The 26,865-nt window shown below is 36.9% G+C and overlaps 1 protein-coding gene and 1 long non-coding RNA gene across 6 annotated transcripts in view; one reads left to right on the top strand and one right to left on the bottom strand.

Annotated features, from left to right (window-relative positions):
- The window catches only part of IDE (insulin degrading enzyme), a 59,890-nt gene extending 33,663 nt beyond the window's left edge, over positions 1-26,227 (top strand). For all 5 annotated transcript variants that reach the window (XM_039709425.1, XM_039709421.1, XM_039709422.1 and 2 more), the window contains 10 exons: positions 1,629-1,739; positions 3,032-3,152; positions 4,654-4,745; positions 6,973-7,084; positions 8,137-8,304; positions 10,736-11,008; positions 12,933-12,994; positions 14,370-14,442; positions 16,158-16,225; positions 17,398-26,227. In XM_039709425.1, the coding sequence (XP_039565359.1) occupies positions 1,629-1,739; positions 3,032-3,152; positions 4,654-4,745; positions 6,973-7,084; positions 8,137-8,304; positions 10,736-11,008; positions 12,933-12,994; positions 14,370-14,442; positions 16,158-16,225; positions 17,398-17,493 (1,176 nt within the window). In that variant the 3' untranslated portion in view covers positions 17,494-26,227. The remainder of the gene's footprint in view (positions 1-1,628; positions 1,740-3,031; positions 3,153-4,653; positions 4,746-6,972; positions 7,085-8,136; positions 8,305-10,735; positions 11,009-12,932; positions 12,995-14,369; positions 14,443-16,157; positions 16,226-17,397) is intronic.
- Positions 1-26,557, bottom strand: part of LOC120502214 — a 53,666-nt gene extending 27,109 nt beyond the window's left edge. Inside the window, exon 1 of the long non-coding RNA XR_005627480.1 lies at positions 26,281-26,557. This is a non-coding gene — a long non-coding RNA (uncharacterized LOC120502214). The remainder of the gene's footprint in view (positions 1-26,280) is intronic.
- Positions 26,558-26,865: the final 308 nt, after the last annotated feature.

Below are 26,865 nucleotides of genomic sequence, written 5' to 3' on the forward strand. Positions count from 1 at the left end.
GAATCCTCAGCTTTACAGATTTTGTTATAATTCTCTAATTCTACTGTAGTGAGCTGTGGAGATGGATTGTGCATGTGTTCATTAGAATGCAATGCTGGATATTTATGGCTTTTCCTTTTGTTTTATCACGTTTTATAATCTGTTATAAAGCATTGACAGTACTTGATAAATACTGGTATTACCATAAATTCTTATTTCTTATTTAGCTTCTCCTGTGAGATTTATGCTAGGAGATTTTAGTAGTCTCTTTTGAAGTTTGGTTAAAAGCTTTTGTTAACCATCCTTATATGCCAGAATGTGTTTTGAAATTTCCTGTAGAAGCGTTATTTTCCAAAGTATTTTAGTAGAAGAATGTACTGTCTACTGTCTTTACATTTTCTATATGAGAGAGTGCTGCATTTTAAAAAAACCAAATGCAAATATAATTTTCTTGTTTTATTCACCTGACTGCAATCATTAGGTTGTCCTCATTTTCAAAGCTTGCTGATGTTTCTATGACCAGGGTTAATTCCTTTAAAAATTGTGTGTAATTTTCTTAATTTTTAGTCACAGTTATTTTAAATATTATTTGAGATCTTGTAATATTATTTTCCATACTGTAAGAAGTTATATAATTAAATAAGTGTGACTTACTAATGAGTATACTGATGCTTTGAACAAGGGCAGATGGTACTCTGAGAAGTCACCCAAGGTGATTGTTGAACTCTTTGGGTTCCTGTGCTAATTTAGGATACCGGCCTCTGTCATAAATCTATTTATGATAACATTTTCTTCAAATTGATTGTTCAGCTGTGCTTCAGCAACTACAGAACAAAAAATTCTTCCTGCTGAAAAGTGGGAATTCTATATGTTGGTTTGTGTTCTAAAGTTTAGTTTTAATCCTAATTAAACTGCACAAATCCAATCAAATTCCTGGTTCAAGATACCAAATTTTGAAGATTTTCCTTGCAAAAAAGACCTTTTAATGCCTTTTTGCCAGAGAAATTTTCTGCAGCTTGATGAAATCATAACAATATTTTTTAAGTTTTATTTTTTAAATGAGCAAGTCTATTTCATTTATATTTTCAAAAATATGTATGGTCAGATCAATGTGTCATTACAATTCCAGGATGACGTTTCAGCTCAGCAGCATCCTGCTTATAAAATGTGCTGCTGTTTATAGCACCCCTTTTTTGTAGTATTGCTTACTTCCCCTTAAATATTCTTTGATTGACAACGTAGATATGAACCAAGGGTTAAAGTAAATTGGAGAGAGTATTTTAGAAGGTTGTGAATCCAGACTTCATTACTAAAGTGAGAAACCTAGATTAAAACCATTTCAGTACTCCAAAACTCAACAGTGTAATCATTAAAAATCTGCATACTGAGTACGGTTTACTTACACCAACAGGAAATTACATTAATTCTATGCATGTAGAATTCCTGTGCAAATAAACAATATTGTATTTGTCAGTTAGTTACCTCTTAGTGGATAAAGGGATTTAACTTAAGAGTGATTGAATGTTCTGTAACAGTGAATTTAGCGTAAGTATTGGAAAGTGCATTGCTCATGGCATTGTACAAGACTTGGTAATGGTTTTATTCTTTTATCTTCCACATTTAAAGCAACTTATGCACTTTTTCCATAGCTCTCTGTAAAAGGTTATAACGACAAGCAACATATCTTGCTCAAGAAGATCATTGAGAAAATGGCTACTTTTGAGATCGATGAAAAGCGATTTGAAATTATCAAGGAAGCGGTAAGCTGCATGAGAAATTCACATTTTGGAGTAATTGAAAATTGAATGCATTGACCTGGTAGGAGATCTGAAGGCTGACAATCTGTGGAAATAGAGAGTGAAATTCTGCATTAGTGGGACTTCAGATGGCCTTTTTTTTTTTTTTTTTTTTTTTTTTTTTTTTTTTTTTTTTTGTGGCTGTGAGCTTCTCGGAGTTGTGTATGTAACATTCTTTGGTTTAAAAATAACTGGTCCTGGAATCTTTTTTTAGTCAGTCTTTCTTATGATGTATCAAGGAAGCACAGCTTGCTTTGGTAGGAGTAGAAATCTAAGTAGGGGGATGGAGGGGAAAATCTTAGCTTTAAATCCTGTTTTGCAATTTGGAAAGGCTGCAGTAGGACCTAGGCATAAAAGAAGTGGGAAGTAGATGAAGGGGGGAAAGGATTTGCAACATTTCTTTTCCCTAGATTTTTCTTGTCTTCTGGGCCTTGATCCTTTGGTGCAAAGGTAACCACCTGGTTTAATACATGCTGATTTCTAGAAATTACATCAGCTGGAGAGATTGCAGTTTTCTCCCCATGTCTATGCCAAACAGATAAAGGAGATACCAACTTCTGCCTTCTGCTTGGAGCAGACAGAAGGATACATCCTCAGCAACCTGAGGCATGCTATTGGTCACTCGTGTCCTGAAATGAGTTACTTTTTTCCTGCATTGGAAATGCTTGCAGCTTGTCAAAACTATTAGTTTGCACTTTCCACTTTGTCTGGTAGAAGAAGAAGGTTTTGCTTATTTTGTAAAAGTGCAGCTGGACTAGAAAGGAGTTGTTTTGCAGAAGCTCTCTGGTTCTTCTCTCATATGGCCTTTATCCATGCAAAACATGCAGAGAATTTTCCAGATGCTGCAGATTTTGTCTAAACAAGTCAGCCAAAGTAGGGGACAGGGATAAAAATACATTTTCTATTAGCAGTGTTCCCCATCATAGTCATCATAGAAGGCGAATTTCCTGGGTAGAACAACTACCCAGGAAATTTGATCTGAATTCTTGTTCATTGCAATAATTTAATTTCTAGGCATTAATTTTATGGACAAGCACATTTCAAGCATCTTGATGGTTTCTGCTTAATCCAAAGGCTCAGAAGCCTGCATTATTACTAAAGTGATATAACACAATTTTTTAAAGAGTTGTAACAAGCAAGGGAATGTTCTCAATATCTGAACTGTATCTTTTTGATACAAAGTTGAGAGTACAATGTTAATATGTTTAGAATTCTATTTCTGAATTTCTAACTTGAGCCTGATTTTTTTGGTTTAGTACATGAGATCACTCAACAACTTCAGGGCTGAACAGCCTCACCAGCATGCAATGTATTATCTCCGACTCCTGATGACTGAAGTTGCTTGGACCAAAGATGAATTAAAAGAAGCTCTAGATGGTAATGTTCTGCCACTTTATTATTTTTTTACTAATGTTACTTAACTATTGAGGATACCTGTTTTGAACTCTACTCACTATTCAAGGGAAGCCCTGCAGTGCCAGGCCTGAGCTGATGCTGGCCATGCTGCTCTTGCCCTCCAGTTTCAAGAACGTAGAGTAGCTCATGGAAAAGGCTTCAAATGACAAAACTTGGAGATAAAAGTTCAGGCAAAACTTTACTAACTTTGGGGGTACATGAACCTGGATATGGTGAATCCAGTACTTAATCAACATTGGTAAAATCATTTGGCTCTAGTTGACATCTTACAGGCACACTGGAGTATATCTGCATTGTACCTCCCAATGTGCAAACTATTTTGTTTTTTCCTAGCTTATGTTTCTGTAGATAGTAAAGAGCTGTAGCTAATAAAGAAAAAAGAAGTACTTTCTGTAGATAATGACAATAATAATAAAGAACATTGTGGCTCTTAGCACAAGGTAGGTGCTCCAGTATATTTGAAGGAAGAAGAAATTTTTAATTAAGATATTTAAGTGATTTTTCAAGTCCAGATGGAATGGGATCCTGAGCAATGAGCCTAGTGGACAGTGTCCCTGCTAATAGCAGGGGTGTGAGAACTAGACGATCTTTAAGGTCCCTTTCAACCCACGCCATTCTGTGGTAATTCTGTTTGTAGTAATAGCTGAAGAACTTTTCCCAACCTGTATTTTACTGTGTTGTATTAAAAGGCTGTTCCTGGGACAGTTTGTAAGATGTCTTGTAATATCTTCTTGGAATACACTGACATTCTTTTCAAGAAGAATACCAGGCTTTTATATTTATTTGAGGGGTTTGATTCAGAACACATTGCCATGAATACCCCATCCAACCATCCTTCCTCTTACTCCATTGATTCTATATGCTACACTATATTTTGCACTGTATATGAAAACTGCTTTGCAAGGGCAGGCTGGATAGAATGTGTGTGTATGTGTTGTGCATGTGTCCTTTAGGATATATTGCCAAAGTATTTTTCTTGTATTTCATTTGTTCCAAAATTAATATCAAAACACTATATTTGAGTTGAGGTTCTTTTTTTAGTCTGGATGGTAAATGCACAGAGTCTTTCTTGAGCATTATAAACTACATGCTGCTTGTTTAGTAAATAACTAAGGCTTTTCCTTGGAACACCACCTGAATGATTGCAAGTGTGTTCTCTGGAGAATGAGTGTTTGTTCAGCATGATTGGAAAGACAGCTTTTTTTACTCTTTTTTTTTTTTTTTTTGAATCTGGGTCACGACAGCATGTGAATTCTAAGTGAAATAAACTATATGATGAGTGCTGCTATTTAGACCTGGAAGCATTCCAATGTTGCATTTTTAAGGAGAGATTTCACTTCTTCGTAATGACAGATTTCTCCTCCTCTGAGAAATGCACTGTATCTAATGATGATTTAGGCCTAGGTCCTTCATAATTTAAAAATGCATTTGAGTGATTTAACTGTCTAAATATGTATTGTAGATGTCACCCTTCCCCGTCTCAAGGCCTTCATAGCACAGCTGTTGTCACGGTTACACATTGAAGCTCTTCTCCATGGCAATATAACAAAACAGGTTGGTTTGATACTTTCTTGATAAAACATTTTTTATTTAAAAGCAGCATAAAAATGGAGCACTAGTTTAATCTTTGCAGATCTTGAAGTAGTTATGCCAAATGTCATTTCATAATTTAACTTTGTACTTTTTTATTTTTATAGGAGTATGAGAGTGTAATTTTTTCCACTTCAGGTTTATTAGGCTAAGTGCTGCCTCTATATTGCTCTTGGAAATTTAATAAAAACAACTTAAGATCTATGTATTTGAAAGTCTGTGTTGCATGTTGTTACTGTGATCAAGCTGCAGATCTTGCTTTTTTCCATTGAAAACCTTCAGAATAACTAGCAAAGTTTTAAGAATCCAATATCCTTCCAAATTAAGTAGTTTGTACATAGCTAAACAGGAATGGTGGACCATGAAAAAGCCAAGTGTCAGCTCTCAGGGGAGTAAAACTCAAAAAACATTTGTTTTGTCTTCCTTTAAAATAGTAACACCTTGTATTTGCATATGAAGTCATAACAAGTACTTTAATATATGTACTAATACAAATTTGAGTACTTTTTTGGCATGTTTTTGCATTCTTTTTTCATAAGGCTTGTTTACAATATTTGGTGTTAGAACAGCTCTGGGATAGTTTTCTAGCAAGTGCTGTTATGGACACTTCTTGTGACTGCTGAAAGTATGGAGGAGAAAGTTAATTTGTAAAGAGGGAAAAAATAAGGAAGGCGCTAATAGCTTGGAGAGACAAACTTTTCTTTGTCAAGAATGTCTCTAAAGTACTTGTTAAAATTTCTTTATAGAGTATTCTTCTTGCAGAGAAATTTAAAAATAGTCTGGTTTTCCTTCCTTGTTTCTTACATGTTTGTATATGAAAGTCAGTTGCCTCTGGAAATAGAACTGAATGCCCAGAATGTTTTAGATTTCCATGATGATGCAGTTATGTCAGAGAAGTGTGTTCTTTACTTGGCATAATGGGTAGCTGTCAAAAGTGCTACAGCTAAAGAACTGGGAAGGATGTGCTGCTATACCCATAGCCATGTAATGTTTAGAATTTATCTGCAAACCTCTCTGAACAGAAACTAGAAAAAGTTGTCTGGCCTTCAGTACCCATGATGTGATAATCACTGATAAAACTCTGCAGTTTTAACCTGGACCTAAGAATTTTTTCCAGCTAAAATAAATCAAAATTTACATTGTCTTGTGACACCTTTCAATCTTGAAAAAGTTTTTCAGTGAATCTGGACTTGAAATATTAGATTTATCTAGCTGCTTGAAATTCCTATTTTTTTCTTTAATTTAATTTGATACTTGGGTTTATTGACAATTTCTTTTATTTATTTGCTGTAAGTGGATGAAAAGTTCAGAACATCTGTCTGAGCAGTCCTTTTGTCAATATTTTAATATGATGACTTGACTGAAAGAATAAATAGTCTTTTTATCTAACTTTTTAAACTCTTGTTTTTAGACCTCAATTTTTTTGTCTTTGATACTACATGGGGGTTTTGGAAGTGTTGTTAGGGTTTATCTTTATTAAGTTTTGAAACCTTTTGCATGTTTTTTATAAAATCACTTGTGTTGTGAGTTTATGGCAATGCAGAATGAGAGATTTTAGCTTTCAGCCAAAACTACTTTAGCAAGTTCCTGTAATTCCCAGTGTGCAGGCTACAAGATCACATAACCCTTAAGAAATGAAGTTACTGAGGTTGAATTCTTGAATGAAAGTAATGACTTTGGATTTTTTTCACTTTGTATATTTCTTTTAAATTCTTACTGTAATCCATCAAATAAAAGAAAGTATTAGGGCAATGAGTCTTAACACCACCAAGAGATCAATGAAATGCATCCTTGACCGTAACCATTTGTTTTCTTAAAATTTTCATCTACTGAAATGCCATTTGCTCTCAGACATGCATTTGAGATATCTCATTTTCACAAGTGGTGGAGGGAAAGTGGTTTTTTTTCACTTGCCACTGAGCTTTAATTTCAGAAGCACTGGGGAGAAGTAGGAGTGGTTAAACATGTAGACAATTTAAACATAAAGAAGACAGAAAAAAATTCTCACCCTCCACACTCCCACTTCCTCTCATCTACTTAACTTCTACTGTATTTGTATTGAATTACAGTATCCCTACTTTCTATTTCTGTTTTTTTTTTCTTTTCTCTCAGTAATTGGAAAGTCTGATGCTGCTGTTAAATACAGAATAACTAATGATCATTAAAAATCCTCTTATGTTTTCTTTTCCAGGCTGCATTAGGAATTATGCAGATGGTTGAGGACACTCTCATTGAGCATGCTCATACAAAGCCACTCCTTCCCAGTCAGCTAGTGAGGTACAGAGAAGTGCAGCTTCCTGACAGTAAGTTAAATGATTGATTTACATTATTTAAGACACATTAAATTGAGAGTCTCCTTGCTCACAACATTTTAAAATGCATACTACTGTGTTGCTAGGAGTGTGTTTTGAAGTCAAACTTACTTCAAGTTATTCTAAACTTAAAATTCAGAAATATAGTTAGGGTGTGGCTTTACTGGTAAATTGTAACATGACCTTTCTAGCGTACTTGACAATTACTTTGATTTAATTTTTAATTTGTACATTGGACTTCTTGGGATGACGTGGATGATCTTTTGGTGACTGCCAGCCCAAAGCCCTTCTATGATTATAGGAGTCTGCACTTCACTTCCAAGTCACTTGTTATAATTTATGGAAGTAAGAGCCCTGTCCCAATCTCTGCTACACAGAATATATACATTTGAGTAAACACCATTCTTTGAGCATTTCTGAGTATTAACTGACCATTAAGAATTGCATGTAATGACTGAGCAAAACCAAAAAGCTCTTACACAAATAACTTCTTTTTTTTCCTTACACAAATTCTTTTGGTCTTGTAGTCTTTGTATGTTTTTACTTCCATGGTGAAAAAAGTGTTTTTTATAAAAAGGAGTTTCAAGATATTGCTGGGAGTGGTGACATATGTAGCTGTACAGACAAGATAAATTGCCCCTAGCTGATCGGCTGTGAAAGCTACCATATACAAAAGAAGTTGTTGGTATTAAATGCTGACTTATTTTTAATGTTCATAATCATTTCTGGCAGACTGTCTTTAGAAAATGTTTACACAGTAGAACCACTGCAGAATTTCACTGCAGTTCCAAAAATACTGGCTTGAAGAGAAGCAGCCAGTTTCAATTTACTTGCTAATATTTCCAAGCAGCAACATTTTGATGGTAAAATGATACGTTCTTTTCTTGTCTTATGAAAAGTATGCTCCTAGTGGAAATTCTGCTTTAACAGTTCTAAACCACTATATAAATCCATTCCACAAACCGTAGACCATTAGATTTTTAATTTTGAACGGTAGGAATGTACACTTTCATGAACTTCAGTGTTCTAACTTTGTCTTCTAGGAGGTTGGTTTGTATATCAACAGAGAAATGAGGTTCATAACAACTGTGGCATTGAAATATATTACCAGACAGACATGCAGAGTACTTCTGAGAATATGTTTTTGGAGCTCTTCTGCCAGATTATTTCGGAGCCGTGCTTCAACACGCTGCGCACGCAGGAGCAGCTGGGTGAGTTCTCAGAGTGGCTGTGTGCACACACGAGCTCGCAGTCACGCGCTCACACCAGACCTGAGGAGGTGTTCTCTCCCTGCTTAGCGACTGCCTTTTAAAGGACACTTGGTAAATGCAAATCATCTTAACTGCTGATGACTCAAAGAAATTCTACTGTGCACAGAGTCTAAAATAAGAACAAGCAGGCATGATTTTTAAGATGTCTGAAATATCTGAAATCAGCTCCTACTCAAAAAAGTGTGATCACTGTACAGAAAACTTTGTGTTAGAATTTATCAAAAGGAGATTGGATCAGTCCCCTAAATTTCTAGATCTTCTTAAAGAATCAATAGTAGTTTGATGTTTCCTTTTTGTGACCCTTCTTCTAGGTGCACTTCATGATTCATAGAATCACAGAATCATTTAGGTTGGAAAAGATGTTTCAGATCACTGAGTCCAACTGTTAAATTGTAAGCCCTATCTTAAAATACTGCTGTGTGTGTAATGGTAAGCTACTGTACTAGTGAAAACCTAAATACATTTCAGCCTTTTTAAGATTATAGCTGTTCACCAATAAGTACAAATAATTGTTACCTGAGCCAGTAAGGCTGAGAACTGGTGAGGTTATTCCAAACGGAGTAAGAAGGAGAGACAGAGACTTTGCATGACAGCTCACATGATTGTAGTACTGGTGAGCAGGAGTACAGGTTTTCCAAAGGTGAGGAGCAGACAAATATTTCAGTGTGATGTCTGCCAGGGATGTCAGGCAAGATTAGGCTTTTCCTGAGCAACTGGCAGAACCAGCCATACAATATTCATCACAGGAGTTTCAACTGCCTATATACCTGCTGAAAATAGGGTAGAACCCAGGTTATTTAACAGGTTTTTGAAATGTGCTGGTGGCAGGTTTTGTATAGAAGTTGGAAGTAACAGCTAAAGAGAGAGGGGGGGAAATGAGGAAGAACCAGTTTAGTCCAGCACTTCATAATTGCCAAATAATAGAGCTCATGACACTTAGGAGGGGAGACAGTAGAAATACCATCAAAATCCAGTAAATTTCATTGAATTCTTAATAACATTTTTGGGAAAGCTTAGGGAAAAAGAAACTAAAGAGTTAGAAGTTTGCTAAACAGTAGAAATAGTAACAATGATAAGGTATTGGAAAGACAGACACAGCTAAATGCTACATGGTTGTTTTTTTTTTTAATGGGAAGAAAACAAGCAGGGAAATTATAGATCAGTCAGTTTAATTCAAATTTCAGGAAAAAATGGAATAAATTTTCAAACTAGTTCTATATTCATCGAAGGTAACTGAGAGACTGTTAAAGTACCTAGGTGGAAGAGCTACACATTTGGGTACAGGAGTTTGGAAGGTCATGACTGGAGAATAGAGAGTAGTTCATTTGGAAAGTGGTGTTCTACAAAGCTCTGCTGTGATCCAGTGTTCCTTGCTATATTCATCAAAATTCTGGATGATAGAAGAGTGAGGGTATTCACTGAATCTTCAGATAATACTAATTTGGGAGAGGCTGCAAGTGTGTGGGAAGATAGAGTTAGAATTTAAAATTAGTTTGACATTTTGGAAACATGACTTGAATGAAGACAAGATGCAGTTTGTTAGGAACAGTTTGGCAGGAACAACCAATGGCACGGATACAAGCCAGGAAGCAACTGGCTAGGTAGCAATTTTGTAGACAACTTTGTAGGGTACAGTGGATCAGAAGTAGGACATAAATCAGCAGTGTCATGCTGCTGTGTAAAATGCTGGGATATATAAATGGAAGCATTCAAGATGCACTCACAGTAATACTCCTAAATTGTTCAGATAAAAACTCTGAAATACTGTAACCAGTTTTGCCATGAGCATCAGGAAGCCGTAAGAAAACTCTAAACCGGCATTTAAAAGACTGTAATGTATGTACATGGCATTTAAAAGACTGTAATGTAAAAGAATGTAGATTTGTTATTAAAAGGGTAGAGGAAGACTGAAGAAAGGATTATTTGTTCAAATTAGGAAATCATGCCACAAAAAGGAAGGGAATAATACTTTTTATCTAACTGATAATATGGGAAGTAGTGGTCTTACATTAGAGCAAAGAGAATTGAGATTGGATGTTATAAAAAAATAGTAAGTTTCTAATACTGAGTCTAATGAAGCACTAGAGTACAGCTTAATTTCTGGTAACCCGATCCTAATGACAGAATTGCTGTTTTGTCTTAGTGTGCCTCATCTCCCCCTTGCACCTCCCCTAATTTGATATTGACCTCAGTGAAATAAAGATGTTCTAAAAAAATACAGTGTCACATTTTGAAAACCTACATTATTTTATTTCTAACACAGAATTAAGTTAGCATAGCATTGCCTTCTTGCCAAACATGCTGCATTTGGCAAATTCAGTGCTGTGACAAAGGATTTCTTTTAATTTGTGGCTGTTCTTGTTTTGCCAAGGTTACATTGTGTTCAGTGGCCCACGTCGGGCAAATGGCATCCAAGGACTGCGATTTATTATCCAATCTGAAAAGCCACCACACTATTTAGAGAGCAGAGTGGAAGCATTCTTAAAAACTATGGAGAAATGCATAGAAGACATGACAGAAGAGGCCTTCCAAAAACACATCCAAGCTTTAGCAATTCGTCGTCTAGACAAACCAAAGAAGCTGTCTGCAGAATGTGCTAAATACTGGGGAGAAATCATTTCCCAGCAGTATAACTTTGACAGAGGTAAGACAAATGGCAACTCCTTCAGAACTGAATGCTCTAGTTTGCCTGCATTTGTGACTGTTGAGTGTCATATTCACTTGGGAACAACTTAAACTTTTACACAGCCTATACTTAATTTACTGTCTGTCTCCCTGTGATGCAGTCAGATACACACTGACATTCCTGACAGTACACACATTTATGTGAACCCTATTTCTCTTTGCATTGTGCAGCTGTTTTGAGGGAGTGCTGACAGAGGCAGCAGCAGATATCTTAACTAACATGCAGTCTGTCTCAGCTTAGAGTGGATTTGAAGAAACACTTTGTTGTTTTTATTTTTTCATCTATGGTGCTTTGAATGTTATAGGTTTGTAGATCAAATCAGATCCAGCTTCTAGTATTATTACTGAAAATGGACTGACATTTATTTACTGTGCATAATATTTAAGTTGTATTTGTTTAAATACTTTTAAAATATATTTTAAATTAAAAAAACCAAACTGAAATTGCTAATACAGTTAGACACATTAGTAATACAGTTTCTAACATTAAAAAAAATCATTTTAGGTACAGATCAGTTTTTCCTGACAGTTTCATGTCTCGACTCTTATTCACAGCTCTAATTTTCTGTCTTCATGCATAATATGCTTCCTCCATAAAACTCATTCTGTATTCTGTGACTTCTCTTCTGCTTTATGTGTACCATATTGGCTTTCCATGATAGCAAATACAGTCTTTTTGCTTCACGATGACTCACTGAGCTGATTAATAATGAACAGTTCTGACTTGTCATCTAGCTTGGTGTAGAGAGAATAAGAGCTACTGAAAAGTTTCATGCCGGAGCATAAGAAGTGGAATGGAAACTTACCACTTCAAGTACTTTTTTTTGTGTCTGATGAAATAGTGTGGTTTTTCTCAGCTTTAAGTGTTTCTTTTTATATCATAATTGGATCAATAGTATCTCTGGAATTTCTTACGAAGTGTAAGAATGGCTTATTAAGTGTAAAATATGGCTAAGTGTAGCCATATTTTTAATACCTAAATATCACTTATTATTTCCCTTGACTTTTATATCTTTAATTCCCCTCTGCCCACTAGTAATTTTATATCATTGATGATTTTAATATTACTAGAATTGTCAAAATCAGAAATTCATATTCCAGCCTTAAGAAGTGGAAGGATTTCTTTTGTTTGTACATTTTTAATGTTACTACTTTTACTGTTTTCTCCCAAATCTTACTAGTTTTCCAAACTGTATTGTTGATTTTTTTATTTCCTCCATGTAGAACTTCATATTGCTTACAGCCTGCATTACAGGCTTGTTGGCTCTCTGTTCTCTTGCACGTGTTTCTTCCTTGATCTTCTTGCTAATCCTAAGAAAAGCAAGCACGCCTACAGAAGACCTCCCTGCTAAAGCAGCAGTGATATTAGGTGATTAGTCCATGACAGTTTAATTAATATGAAGGAATGCAGCAACTGAAACACATTGTCCCCAAATATCTTAAAGGTGTGACTACTTCTCAAGGGGTATGTAAGCACCATTCCTTAACATTTCAGTAAAGTATGTCCTACCATCCTGTTTCCTAACTGTGAGGAAAAGCCATCTATAACCAGTCTGCATTAGAAACGTGTAACTGATTTGAAGATAATACACAAGAGTAGACTTATCTATTTTATTGAATATCCCACAGTGCAATCAGTATTCTTCAAACGTGCATTTTTTAGTAAGTCAAATCAAATAGGCTTATTGAAGCATAATTTTCTGCCAAGGTTCTACTGACACATTCAGTGAAGCGAGTATTAACTTGAAAGATAACAATGAAAAGCTTTTCATTTGCAGTCAATTACGGCCTCTGAATTTGGAAGAAGTATACTTTGTATAAGCAGTGTGCTAATAACAGCTGTGATCTGCAGACTTACTCTAATTTGTACTATTGTTGTGCAGATAACATTGAAGTGGCTTATCTAAAGACCCTGACCAAGGATGACATTATACAGTTCTACAAGGTAAGTTAGTCATGCAGCTAAAATGTTACTTAGAATGAGAGGGATACAACTGAATCTTCTTTGTGCATGTTCTGAAGGGATATACTGACACCTGTTTTAGGTGGGTGATAAAATGAATGCAGGTATCTTTTATTTCCTGAACATTACTTAGTTTAATAGCAACTGTAAAAATTGCACAGAATGATAGGGTTTTGTTGTGTTTTTTTCCTTGCTGGCTGTTATTCTTGTTTCATTTATCTTTTCTTTATGGATATAAAATGTGCTGCTCTATGACCAAGCCTGGCCAAAATTGCACATTTGTTCTTTTATCTTCTTCTTCAACCAGTCAGTGATTCAGCTTATTTTATGGGCATGAATTGTGAATGAAACAGATCTTTTTAAAGCTTTGTTCACTGTAAATCAGTAAGGGTTTTTGTTCCTCTAATGGTTAAGCAGAGCAAAAAAACAGCATAATGATGCAGTAATTGTACATTTTAACTCAGATGGATATCCAATATAAGTGATTCAAATGTGTCCCTGTCCTGTCCATGTCACCCCCCCACCAGTATAAAAAAAATTTGGGCATCATTCATTCTGTTTTTTAATGTGTAATAGATGATGGTATTTCACTATATTGCAAAGTGCACATGGAGTTTTATTACTCATGGAGAAGCTGGTAGCTCGGGGAGTTCTTTGGAAAATAAGATCAACTTAATGTCTTCAGAATTTATTATTGGATGGAAAAATTTCTGCCCATGAAGAAGCATGGGATCTGTCTGTGGTTTTTTTGCCTCTGTTGGGCAGAGGGGGTTGTTTACTTTTATTTTTTTTAATAGTACAATAGTATATGTGAAGTTATGCAGCAAATGCAAAGTTAGTAAATGGAATTTCAGTACCTGTTGTTTGATAAATGAGAATTTTTGAATGAGTATGCATATTCTGGGTTTGTAGGAATCTATACTATTTTGCTTACACCAGTGCTCAATACACAATTATTCAGCATTCCAGAGCAGAAATAACAGGCTAGATTGGTGAGCTAGTCCAGCTGAATTTAATGATTGTGCTCAGGGTGATGTGCTTCCAGAAGGCTGCTAGGGATTGAAAGTTCTGCAGAGATTTTAGGTTGCATTCCTGATACTATGATAGTTAATGGCTGAATTTCTGTTACTTACAGTTTTTCTGAATTCCAAGCAGTACATTAATTGCTTAACTTGATTGTAAAATAATTCAGGAGTACTGTATTGGTGACTTTTAATAATATTTGAAGGCACATCCGTAAATTCATTCCTCATTTTAAGGATTAAATTAAAATTTAAATGCTCTTGTTGTTTTTACTATTTTATAATGTCTAAGGAATGCTTCCTACACCTGAAGGACTTGATATTTTTTACTGTAGGTGCTGTTGGCAATAGATGCTCCCAGAAGACACAAGGTATCAGTACATGTCCTTGCACGGGAAATGGATTCCTGTAAGTATTGTGCTGAATATTATATTGAATCAATTCCTGTTCCAGCAAGTCATAGTTACAGATAGCCATGTTATATTATACAGACCCACTGAAAAAAAAAATCAACTTTGCAGATGATATATCATCTTTCAGAAGAAAAAAGGTGGGGTTTATCCTAGGTGTACTTCACATGGATGCTTCAGATTTTTTGTTGATTTTTTTAGACAAGTTTTTCAGCTTATCAGTATTCTGAAGTATATTGATAATAAAACAATATATCCTAAAATAGCACTTCTGTTTTCAACAAGTATTTTAAAACAAACATTAAACTTTGTAATAGTCCTACAGGGGAGAAAAACCCCTAACCAGCCCAAAATTAGAATGTGCAGTTACCAATCCAGTGTGAGTACTTTTTTGCCAAACTAGCAATGAATGTCCACAATAGTATTCAAGCACCTTCAAAGGGGAAAATAAACAAAAACCAAAACCTCTGGGAATGTCAAACATGTTATTTAAAATTAAGGTCAACTTTTATTTAGGTTTTATTTTGAAGTAATATAGATTGGCTGTGCATTATAAACTGTATTGTTCCATTTTAGAATTCAAAAAGGAAAAGGCCAGAAGTGTTTCTGGTTAATATGAATAAACTGAGAGGAAAAACTTCTAAGGTTTTGTTTGCAAATCTTTCACCATTTTATCTGGACTTAAAAGTCCAATATGCATTTGTTTGCAAAGTCAAAAATGTGAAAAGCTAGTCTGTAGAACAGAGAGAAGCAGATACTGCATGCATGTCATGCAAACTCCCTTCTGCCTCAGGACTGATTTTTATGGTAGTGTAGAAATTGGAGCTTTGCAGCTGAGTAAGGAAGACTTGCTTCAAAGCACCTTTCCAGTTTTCATGGCTGGTAATTGCTAAATAGAAATATTTCTGAAACTTTTCCTATCTAGAGAAGACTTCTTCAAGAGCAGTAATTGTATTGCCAGATTGGTTATTACTTGCTTTGGAGTGGTATCTTCCCAAGAGAAGGGTGAGCTTGCAAGACAACCTGACAAGTGATTGCTTAGAGAAATTACAGCAAGTCCTAAAACAGCTCTCCAGTCCTAAATATTTGAATCTGGCATTTGGTCTCTCTTATGCCATGAAAAAAAAGAGAGATTAGAAATGCAAAAATATGCTTCAGGGTAGTTGGAGTAGGATATGTGTGGTTATAAGCAGGGAATACTTGGGGTTGCTGTCCAGATTTTTGGTACCTGGAGAAACCTCTACACCTCTACAGGCATGTCCTTATCAAATGATGTGCTGTTCTTGCACTGCTCTTGTGTGTACCATTGGCATTGCTACTGTTCTCATAATTTGTACTGAGAAGCAGTTTTAAGTACTGAATGATCAACAGATTAGCAATTTTTATTTCTACATTTGCTTTATGTGTAATAAAATTAATAAAAGCCACTGCCTCAGCTCATGATTTTAGATAAAATAATGGATTAATAGCTGTATTTCTAAAGACAGACTTGTAATATAAAAGCAAAATGTTTATAAAACCCTATTTAGTGATACTTCAAAATTTAAATATTTAATTTTTTTATTTAAAATATTTAATTTTTTTTAAATTTTAAATATTTAAATAAAGGTGCTTTATTTAGATACATGTCTTATAAGAGAAAGCAATTAATCAGTTATGTAAATTACAGTAATTAAATTATGGTCACAAATTAATTTTTGTGATGTTAAATAGGCCCCGTTGTTGGAGAATTTCCATGCCAAAATGATGTCAACCTGGCACCAGCACCACCACTACCACAGGTAAAAAGAAACAACTCAAAAAAAAAAATCCTAGCCTGCATTCTTAATCTAGAGGTTTTGTATCATTAAATACAAGTTTATAGGGAGAAACAGATCTCTGGAAATTGCTGCTGTCATGGGGCTGGTGTTTTAGCTCTTTTCTATTTGCATTTTTGTCCTCACTAACAGGGATTTTGCTGATTTTTTTTAATCAATTTGTCATTTTCATTGATTCTTTGTAGTACTCTGAAACGAAAGCTAACAGCAGTAGTAGGCTGCACTGTGGATAAAATACAGATGATTATTGTCTGAAAATACTGATTGTGTATGATCAGACAAATCAGGTGTCAAGATAGAGATGCATATGCATCAACAAATTTGTCATCTTTGTTTAAAACAACCTAAACAACCCACCAACCCAAAGCAACAGCAAAACCAACTACTTGGTCATTTTCTTAAAGCCTAAAATATTAATGCACAATGCTGTCAATATGTTTAATTGTGGAGGAAACAACTTGGCAAATTCTATTCAGACAAGTATTACAGATTTCACTGTGGTTGGGTAGGACAGCACTGTGCCCTTATTGGACCTTCAGTGACTTTTCTGGAAGGATGGCAGTGTTTGTCCCAACAAGTCATTAACTTTTCACAGTGTGGTAGGTCTGTGTTCTTCATCAGAAGAACATTATTTCACCTGTAAGGTGAAATAATTGCCATGAACAGAAATTTCTGTATGAATGGTATGAGGATGTATTAGCCATTATGACTGAAATATTAGAAGCTTACTTGGTTACTACATGTAAAAACAATAGTGCATAGAATAGCTGCTGTGGTTATGATCTTAGTCTGATGTTCAAAGGACAGGTGGTGTGCTCTGAAGTAGAATGAAAATGAAAAGATCAGCTCTGCATTTATTAGAGATTCTGATGTTATTAGCAAAGCAGTTACTGCATTTATAGCTGTTTGAATGATATAAATATCAAATTGGTTGTTCAGTAAGAAATAACATTGTATTTTGGAGGTTGCTGTGATGTAATAATGGAGTATGAATCACTAATATTGTAGAAAAGAGCAAGACAGGTATATTTATATGTAGCTGTAGCAACAGTTAAAATGAAAAGCCACAAAGGAATTTGCCACTTTTCTGATTGAAGATACTGAGCAGACTTTTTCTTGCATGCACTTCTTTGCAGCCAAGTGTGATTGAAAACATGACAGAATTCAAGCGCAGTCTGCCGCTGTTCCCACTGGTGAAACCACATATCAATTTCATGGCTGCAAAACTGTGAAGAACCCCAATGGATGAAGAAATGCAAATGATCAGTACTGACATGGTTTCAGGGGACTTTGTGATGAACAAAATTATTAAAGATCATTGGGATAAATGGTTCTGTTCATTATGAAAGTCCCAAATTCCTTCTTGGTTCATTTGACATTAACTGTGTGTTAGGGATAGAGGGTATATAAAAATCAGTTGTGGTCATGTCTCATTTATATTACAGACAACCTGTTAAAAACCAAAATCAACTGAAACAACAATAATAATTAAAATCTTGTAGATGCAGTATATTTTTAAAATAACATATCCCTTCAGAATTTCATTTTGACGAAATAACCCTCCAGAGCAAACGAAGTTGCTTGAAGTATGCTTGTTACTCCTGAAAAACACTGTTTATAGTATCCCAATAATTATCTTATTGGGATTTGGAGGGGGTGAGATAAGTAAGTCCTTTTTGGGATGGGGTCAATAATTTTTCTTAAAAACGGAGACTTTCACATTTTTTTGAAGTGATGTGTTGAATGATACTTTTTTAATTGATCCTTAATGCAACCAACATCTTTTCTATTTAAGTTTTATGAAGACCAGTGGGGCTGAAAAAAAGGAAATTTGACATCACAGTAATAGGTGAGAGAATTGTCTTAATGAGAATAATTGAAGATAAGGGCATGATTTTAATCTTTCTATACAAATTTGGGGACATTTTCTATTAAAACTAGTAAAATGCTGGAAACACTTTATTAGTGCATCTTATTTTTGTTACCAAAAGTGTTGTCCCAGTCTCTTGATACTGTCAACATCCTGTTCAGTTTTACATCATTACTGTGAACTGTCCATCTGGTATCTCAAATACTTTCTTTGGTGTCATTTTTTGTTTTCAGTTGCATATGTGCTGACGGAGAACTCAGTCTGTTGTGCCTCACTTGTTATGTTGGATCTCAGTCCAGCAAAGCACTCATTAGTGCAAATAAATTTAAACACACACAAGTTCTTAATTCAAGAACAGGTGCATGTCAAATAGGAGCTCTCTAATGAGTGAGATACATAATTATTTTGATATGTATATGGGTCCTTCTTGTCCTCCAGGAAGGCGTTTGGGACAGTGCAGTGCTGGGGTAGCAGTGCTACAGCACAGCCTGTGCTTCAGGTTACATCACAAAGGCTTTGCTCCTGCTTCTGCCAAGAGGGCAGAACTCAGAAGGATCAAGAACTATGCTGAAATAATGTTTATATATATAGATATATATATATATTCCATAATGTAGTAAAATGATAAAACAATATAAGGTGTCTCAGCAACTATACTGACTTCTGCAGAGTGGTCTTGTGCTGGGAACAGCACCCAAATAGGAAAGGGCAAGGAGGGTGAAGTTCTCCTACCTCTGTAATACATAAGAGAGATGGCATTTATTCTGACAGGAGAGAGTATGTAGAGCACTGAAGGTGTCAAATCTGCTCATCAGAGGGGTTAGTGAGAATTTGCTTCTTACTAAAAGAGCCTGAAAGTAATGTCCTGATGTGACAGGCCTGTGTGTCAAACATCAGAATCCTGGTGTAGTCAGTAGGGCTGTTCTGTGATGGAATCAATGTTGGTTCTTACATTGGCTCTGAGGCCAAATTAAATGAATGCTTGACAGGGAAAGGGCCTTAAGTTGGATTTGAGAGTGTCTTCTAACTGAATAAATATGGTGCATTTAAAAGTTGTTTCAAAGGTTAAAGGTACATGCTACAGTATCTTTTTAACAAATTGGGTGAGAGTTTGTGATTTAACCTGTTGCAAAGGAAGGCCTGATGAAGAGAAAAAAAATAAATACAGTCTAAACAAAACCAGTAAAGATGTCTCCGCTCACATTTTTCATGGATCCTTCTCATGAGGCTTTTTGCCCTCTTGCATTTCACTTTTGTTTATAGTTTTCCTTTAGTAAGTATTTGTATTATATATATATTAAAAGTTTTGACAACATATTATAAAAATATATATTTTGGGATTTAGTATTTAAACATACCACTCTTATGGTGAATATAATGAAATGGCTCCTATTGTGTGTAAAAATAAATATAGATATATATATTCATGGAAGTACTATCAACTCTAAACAGATTATATAAATAAATTGGAATAGTAGGGTAACACAACTAACACAAGCTCACAAATCATGTTTTCCAGAGGAAAAAATGTATACCCTCAAAGTTCTGCGACTGGATGTGGAAACCCATGTAGTTTTCCAACAACTCTTAATTGCTTTTAAGTGTTCTCCAGCATTTTACAGTTTCTGAGTTTGATATAGCAGTAAATTTTGATAAACTCAGGCATACTAATGGGTCCATTTTAATGGATCCAAAGCTGCAGTGTCTACAAGCAATAAAGAACTACCTAGAATACACTGTAATTCAATTTTAGTGCTTGTTAATTAGTTTATGTAAGAAACCATAAATTATTATTACATAACTGTAATTTTTGCAAGTGCTATTTTAAGCAGTTGATGTGGAATTGGGTGCATGTGACACAGCCAGTATGACAGAGTGCTAGAGTTATTCTGTTTACAATAAACAATCTGAATTTAATGTTTGGAGTTCTTAATTTGTTTTATTTTAATTTTTGCATACTGGTAATGTTACATCTATCAGTCTGTGCATGTTTTTTATTAGACATTAAATGGGATTTTCTGCTATCCAGCTGGACTAGTTTAGGCCAAATAGCATTGCTGCTGAAGTGCTCCCAGGCACTTCCTGGGGAGTTTCAGAGGACTTCCCCATGTGGCATCCCACACCTCTTAGGTAGATCCACCTCTGTTGCCCTCTAAGTGTATGAAAAACTTATAAAGGTAGAAATATTTGCACAAGACAGAATTTTAATTATCGAATCTGAAACTGTAAATTTAGGCCATGGCTGCAGCCAGACTGAATCTTGCCTAGTGCAGGTTTACAGTGTGGCTTTGGAGAAATTACTTTGCCTGGTCATTTTCTTTGTTCTATGCACACCAAAAGACTACATTTCAAAAGGTTAGGAGTGTGTGACTGTTAAAATAGTAAAATAATGTCAATTCTGACAGCATAAAGATACAAGTCAGCAGGCCCTCCTGCTCTTCTAAGGGGACTCCTTGAAGTAATGCATGACAGTGAGCAGCATTAAGAGACAGGTTTTGTCCTTGGCACTGGGCAGAGTGGCTGGTACTCTCAGGGGAGAAAGAAATTCCAAGAGTCCACCTGGAAAATTACTTGTCCCAACACTAGGGCTTTGTCCACTTCCAGTTGTTAGGGGTTGGTGTAAATCTTGACTTCTTGGCTTTACTGTCTTGCAAAAAATCGAGTTACCCAAATTACTTTAACTAATACTATTAGCCATAAAAGAATGCTTGAGCTTGTTCAGATTATTTAAGTGCTTGGATGTGAGCAGCCCTTATTGATAACATGTTCCACAGTGTAATCATAGCATCTGGAAAAGTGTTGCACACCTTTTTAACTTCATTTATTATTATCTAGCTCTTGTTTTAAAACACGCTCAGCACAATTTTACCTTTTCTCTCCTACTTAACTGGTTAGTATGCTTTTACTGTAGGTCTGCTGTAAAGTGAAAAAACCATTATCTTTTACATTTTTGTACATTTTTCCCATGTTTTTTCAGTAGGTGACCATTGAGCTGACATAGTCATCCACAGTGACACTGGGGCCTTTGCTTGAGCTCATACCTAATGTGATATTCAAATCCAGCTCTGAAATACTTGGTTTGCAAGTCAGTTTTTAATATTGTTGCTAGTACAAGGCACCTCTGGGTATTTTAAAGCCAGAAGAGATCAGAAAGTCAGGCCCCTTTTGTACCTTGGAATTTTAAAAGAAGCCCAGCCTATATAGATTCTGCTGAAAGCCTTTTATTTGAAACACTTGTATTTACCATTCAAAGAATATAAGTTACAGTATGTGTTGTGGGTGGACTATAATGGTAATAGTGGGTGAAATTTGAATTGCAGTTCAAAGGAGCAAAGTGTATAAGGCCTAAGGCCCAGGGAGATTGTTACAATTAAATCAACTTATTTGAACTGCCATCTAAACAGAATTTAAGAAAAATATTTATGGCTTTCTAAATGAACATTTCTAAGCCCAAGTGCACCATTAAAGGATGTAGACATTATGAGCATTTGCCACTGTTAATTTTTAAGATTCTGTCTTTAGTGGTGCAGTGCAAAATTCGTGGTTAAATTCCTTGACTGTGCAATGGTTGGGGCAAGATACAGTGGATGGGATTGCTCCAAGTGCAAGGAAGTGACCAGGCTTAGCCTTTGAGAAACTCCAGAGAGAGGCATCTAAGTTTAAATCCTGCATCATTCTGAGGATTTGCCACCACTTTACTGGATGTTAGGTGTGCTTCCTTCTGCACTGGATTTCTATTACAGATTTTCACTGTCTGCTCAGGTTCTTTTTCAAAAAGGGAAGCAAGGAATTATGGCACTTGTCCAGTGACTACCAGAGACATATAAAATTTCACTGGAGCAGCAGCTGGAACTCAGGACCCTTTCCAGCCCTCCCCCCGACCTGTACCCAGAACTGGGTGTCCTGTGGTACGTGTGGCCTCAAACACACATCTGCCCTGGTGGGGAGCACTTACAGAATCAGCACAGGTTTCACAGAGGGCAGTGAGGAGGTCCTCAGCCTGTGTTAGTAACCTGGAAAGTGGGAAGAGCAGGCTAGGGAAGAATCTAATAGAAAATGGAAATGAGGCTGATGTTTTGGTAACTTCAGCTACCCACTGTGTTGTGTATAGAAGAGCATATGTTTAATATGAAGGCTGTTGTAAAGGATGGATTCCTGTGCTGGCAGAGAAGGAAGAAGAGCTGTTTGTGAATTCCAGGCAGATGTAGGAGACCAGTACTAGTGCATTTTACATGGTTAAGGCTGAGTCATCTCAGAGCATGTGCAAAAGTGGTATTGTGGGGTATTGAATGTAGAAAATCTGGGTGTGCAAATGTCAGTGAAAACTGAGGCAGCCCTTTGAAGATGTAAATTTTACATGTGATGCCTTTTAGTGTACAGAGATCTTAGAAATTTCCCAAATAGTACTAGAAGTGGTGCACATGACAAGGCAATGTTGGAACTAGTTTAAAACACAAGAAATACATAAACATTTCACAGTAATAGTTCTCAAAACTGGTTCACTTAGTCTTTTTTAAACTTTCCAACTGGCTTTGGAATGAAGTGTAGCAGGACAGATTTCAACCCAAATGATTATTTGTACTTGTATGTGAAAGCCAGGGAAGTTCACCAGCTTAGTGCCCATCAGTGCTCTGGAGTCAGCTGTCAAAAAGTTCAACATCTCCTCACTTTATCCCACTGGCATTACAGTAACTTTCAGCTGCTAACAATTCTGAGGCAGAGAAGTGTTTTTAACAACCAATTTCTTAAAACCCATTAGTCCAAGTGCAGTTATTTGTTTTGACTGCGAGATACCCCTGTCATTCACTGGCACATACCAGTTCAGGGTGGGAGTTTCAAGAGTCTGAAAAAAATCTATGCAAATAATTCTGTTCACAGATTATTTCCAGATAAGATTGTAGGAAAAGAAAGTAATAGTGACAAGTCTGCAGCATTAAATATATTTTAGGAACACAGGAATCTGTATGTATAACTGGATCTGTCATCTCCACAAGCTGATTGTTTAGTTCTGCTACTCTGTGTGCCACCTTCAAAGGCAGAAATGGCTGCTGCTCACCTCACCTTGTGTGACATCTCCCTGGCCAAGGTGAGGTGAGCAGCCACTGCCATTGTCACACCAGCCCAAAGTGTCACTGGTGTCCCTTTAGCACTGGCACACACCGTGTGCAGGCACCATGTGTGTGCCCTAGGATATTTTTCTGTGATTAGAGTTTGTCTTCTAATCCTGGGAAACTTTACCCATGAAGTGAAATAAAGATGGCACCCACAGTATGTCCGAGCCTGGAGAGCCGCCCTGGGCTGCTGCTGGAGCTCAGCAAAGTGGGAGATTTAAGCAAGTAAAATGATTGCAGAAATAATTTGGAAGCAGGTGCTACTCAACTGCAGCAGGAGACACCTGCTGATGTATGCACAACATGATTCTATTGCTGTGAATAAGCTCAGAAAAATGTACCTTATGCAGCCTTTTCCTGGAAATAGGAAGAGTAGAATATTTAAGAGTGGAATAGCTTGTAGGGTCTCTGTAATTTGAAGAATGCATATGTAAAGAATGCTTGTAGCTTGGATTGTCCACTTGAGTTTAAATGTCAGTAATTGTTAATTTAAAGATGCTATGAATGTGAAAATGCAAAAGATTGTATTAAGCTCAGTGTATACAAAGTGTAAGTGTGAGCTGGGGTGCTGGCCTACACTGTGAGCCACTTCATAAAAATGATGTTGAAATGGAAGATAATGCATATGAGTTGCATGCCATTTTGCACTTCTTGTCTGATAACCATGTCTGTCTGTCATGTCATTGTGTAAAAATTATAAATTCCTGGGAAAAGGGGTCATGTTACTGTGTGACTACCAATGCACAACTGTGGCGCTGTACAGCTAATAATATGTGTTAGGCTTTTTTTCTATGTTGAACTGAGTAATTTAGACTGAAGACGAGACCTTAATTTCAGGACAGCTTGTAGTGTCTAAACAGTCTTAAGTTTTTTGAAAGCAACAGAATAAAATTATCAGAATTTCTCATTGACTTTATTAGCTCTACCCAGCAGACACACACAAAAAAAAAGGGAGTTGAAATAATTGATAGTGAAATCCTTTAGCTGGCCTGACAGCTGGAGTAAATGTTGCCTTGTAGTGTATTGGTAGCCCTAGATTACAGAATATGTATATCCTAACAGTGGTTTTGGCATAAACTCTTGGCTAGTCATTTAAAATAATCTTAAATACTTTTTGAATAGCTAATAGTCCTGGAAGTCTTGTAACATTCATGTTTTTGTTTTGGTCAGAGATCCACTTACAGGATAGAAACATTACAGAAGTATCTATGTAGATAGATACATCCTCTCTCTCGGATAGAAATAATCAGTCCCACAGTTTCATAGATTGTTGGACTGAGCTTTAATTTGGCCACGGTGTCACAGAGATCTGTGACAGAGATGTGTTACAAAGATGCCAGAGGAGCTGCCTTGCTGTCCCCTGGAGCCACCATACACCACACAAGCAAAACAATATTGTCTGTCTACTTTTGTGAAGTATGCATTTGTAGTGTAATGAATCTGGCACCTTTTCTTAAGCTGAAGTAAATAATATACCTTCTCAAAAGATTTTGGGGGAAAAGATGGGGAAAGATGGGGAAAGATTTAGTAGATCTGGTTGACCAGCAGCTCAACAGAAGCAATTGTTCAGAAGATGGGCTGCAGCTCAAAATCAAAGCCAAGTGTCAATTTATGTGTATAACAGATGAGACTATAAGGGATAGCACGGTCAATCAGTTGTTCTCCTCAGGCTGGTGGTAATTTCTGGTACACTGAACATGCTGAGGTGCCCCCAGCAGCCATACCAGCAATGTCCTGGTGCTCTGGCATGGCAGGAGAGAGTGCCCAGTTTGGGGAGCTGTAATGAGAGTGGAGAGCACTGCAGTACCCACAGAGCCACAGCAGCTCAGCACTGTTTGTCATGTTTCTTCCTGGTCCTGAAAGTGAGAATGGCCAAAGCTATCAGGAGAGGAGAGCAATCCTGCTTTTACTGGCCCCTGGCAATCTTGAATGCTTTGGGCAAGCATGAAGTTCTGTTCTTGAGCAGCAACTGCATCAAATCGCATCTCCTGACTCAACAGGTCTTTCCTTTGGTTCAGTTTAATGTCACATGTTACTATCTTTTTCCTGTCAAAAAGGAAGTTTAATATATCTCCTCTTTTGCAGTGTTTATAGTGCTTTAAGTAGTGCTGTTTCCAACCAGTTACCTGTGCCTGCAGGTAACAGACGTGCATAAGTATTTGAAATTGCTTGTCACATCTAGTTCTTCATCTTTGAAATTAACAGAACTGGGTGTTACATTTATGGTGATGCAAGAGAGTGATGAAAGACCTGAAGTATGAATTTTTGGGTCACTTGTTGAGTCTTTAGAGCTGGCACTTCCCAAAAATATTTTTGAAAGTCAAGTAGAAGTGACTTATTGGACAGTAAATTTTGAGCTCTTTAGTGCCATTTTTATAGTAATAAATAAAGGAGCAGGAGTGCAGGCTTAAATTTTCAGAGGAATGTGCAAGTTCCATGATGTAGTTGTACATATTCAATAATTAGTTCCTGCTGTTTGACCAGGCTAGGGTAACGGGAAGACTAGGAAAGGAAGAATTAATTTTTTGGGGTTGGGTTTTTTCTTTTGTTAGATTTTCTTATCTGTTTCGAAGTTCAAAATATGCTATGCAAGAATATAAAAATTTAATATCTTAATTTTTAGAAAGTGTAAAGTTTTTAAACAGGTATATTTTAATTTTTTTAATGAGAAGCTTAATTTTCGTTGCTTGGAATACAGCATATACTTTACAGTAAAAATGTCAGCCTAAATGATATACCATGAAACAAGAAGCTTTTGTGGTACCTTTCTTTCACACTGTAATTAAAATTCTTCTTGGTGCTATACGATACAAGGTTTGCTGTTCTTCCCTGTAACAATGTGAAGAGTTGTGCATCCCACCATATGCATGAAAATTATTTCCTTCATTGCGCAGACAAAAATCGTGTTTGTACGACTCTACAGATAAAAACCCAAACGGAACTTTGAATGCTTAATCAGAGAAAATAAATCACTTTTAAATCGCAGAACTAGTCCCACTGTGTGTTTTCTAAGGAGCAGGATGGTGTGACGTCCTTACCTCCACCAGCTCGCGCTGCCCGTGCCCTTCGCTCCCGGCCTTTCCAAGGGTTTTCCAGGCCGGGCCCTCGGCCCCGGCTCTGCCTTCCCCTCAGGCCGAGGGGCCCGGCGGGGGAACCCCGGGCTCCGTGTGTCAGCCGGCCCTGCCCTTCAGGGGTGCGGGCTGCCCGTGGGTTACCGGGGCCGTGCCCGTGGGTTACCGGGCCCGTGCCCGTGGGTTACCGGGGCCGCGCCCCTGAGTTACCGGGCCCGTGCCCGTGTGTTACCGGGGCCGCGCCCCTGAGTTACCTGGCCCGTGCCCGTGGGTTACCGGGCCCGTGCCCGTGGGTTACCGGGGCCGTGCCCCTGAGTTACCGGGGCCGCGTGAGGCAGCACCGAGCGCGGCCGCCGCTCTGCCCCGCCTGCCCCCTTCTCTGAGGGCAGAACTGAACCTGCCCAGGAGGCTGTGCTGGGGCGCTGCTCGGCACAGCTGCCACTGCGGGGACACGCATGGAAACAGGCGCAGTTTTGCCTGCGGGACGGGTTTGAGGGAGAGCGGCGCACAGGCGGCTGAGGGAAACAGAATGGCTCTGGTCTGTCCCGTGTT

Source organism: Passer montanus, unplaced genomic scaffold, assembly GCF_014805655.1.
Source record: "Passer montanus isolate IOZ18808 unplaced genomic scaffold, ASM1480565v1 scaffold21, whole genome shotgun sequence".
Classification (NCBI taxonomy): Eukaryota; Metazoa; Chordata; class Aves; order Passeriformes; family Passeridae; genus Passer; species Passer montanus.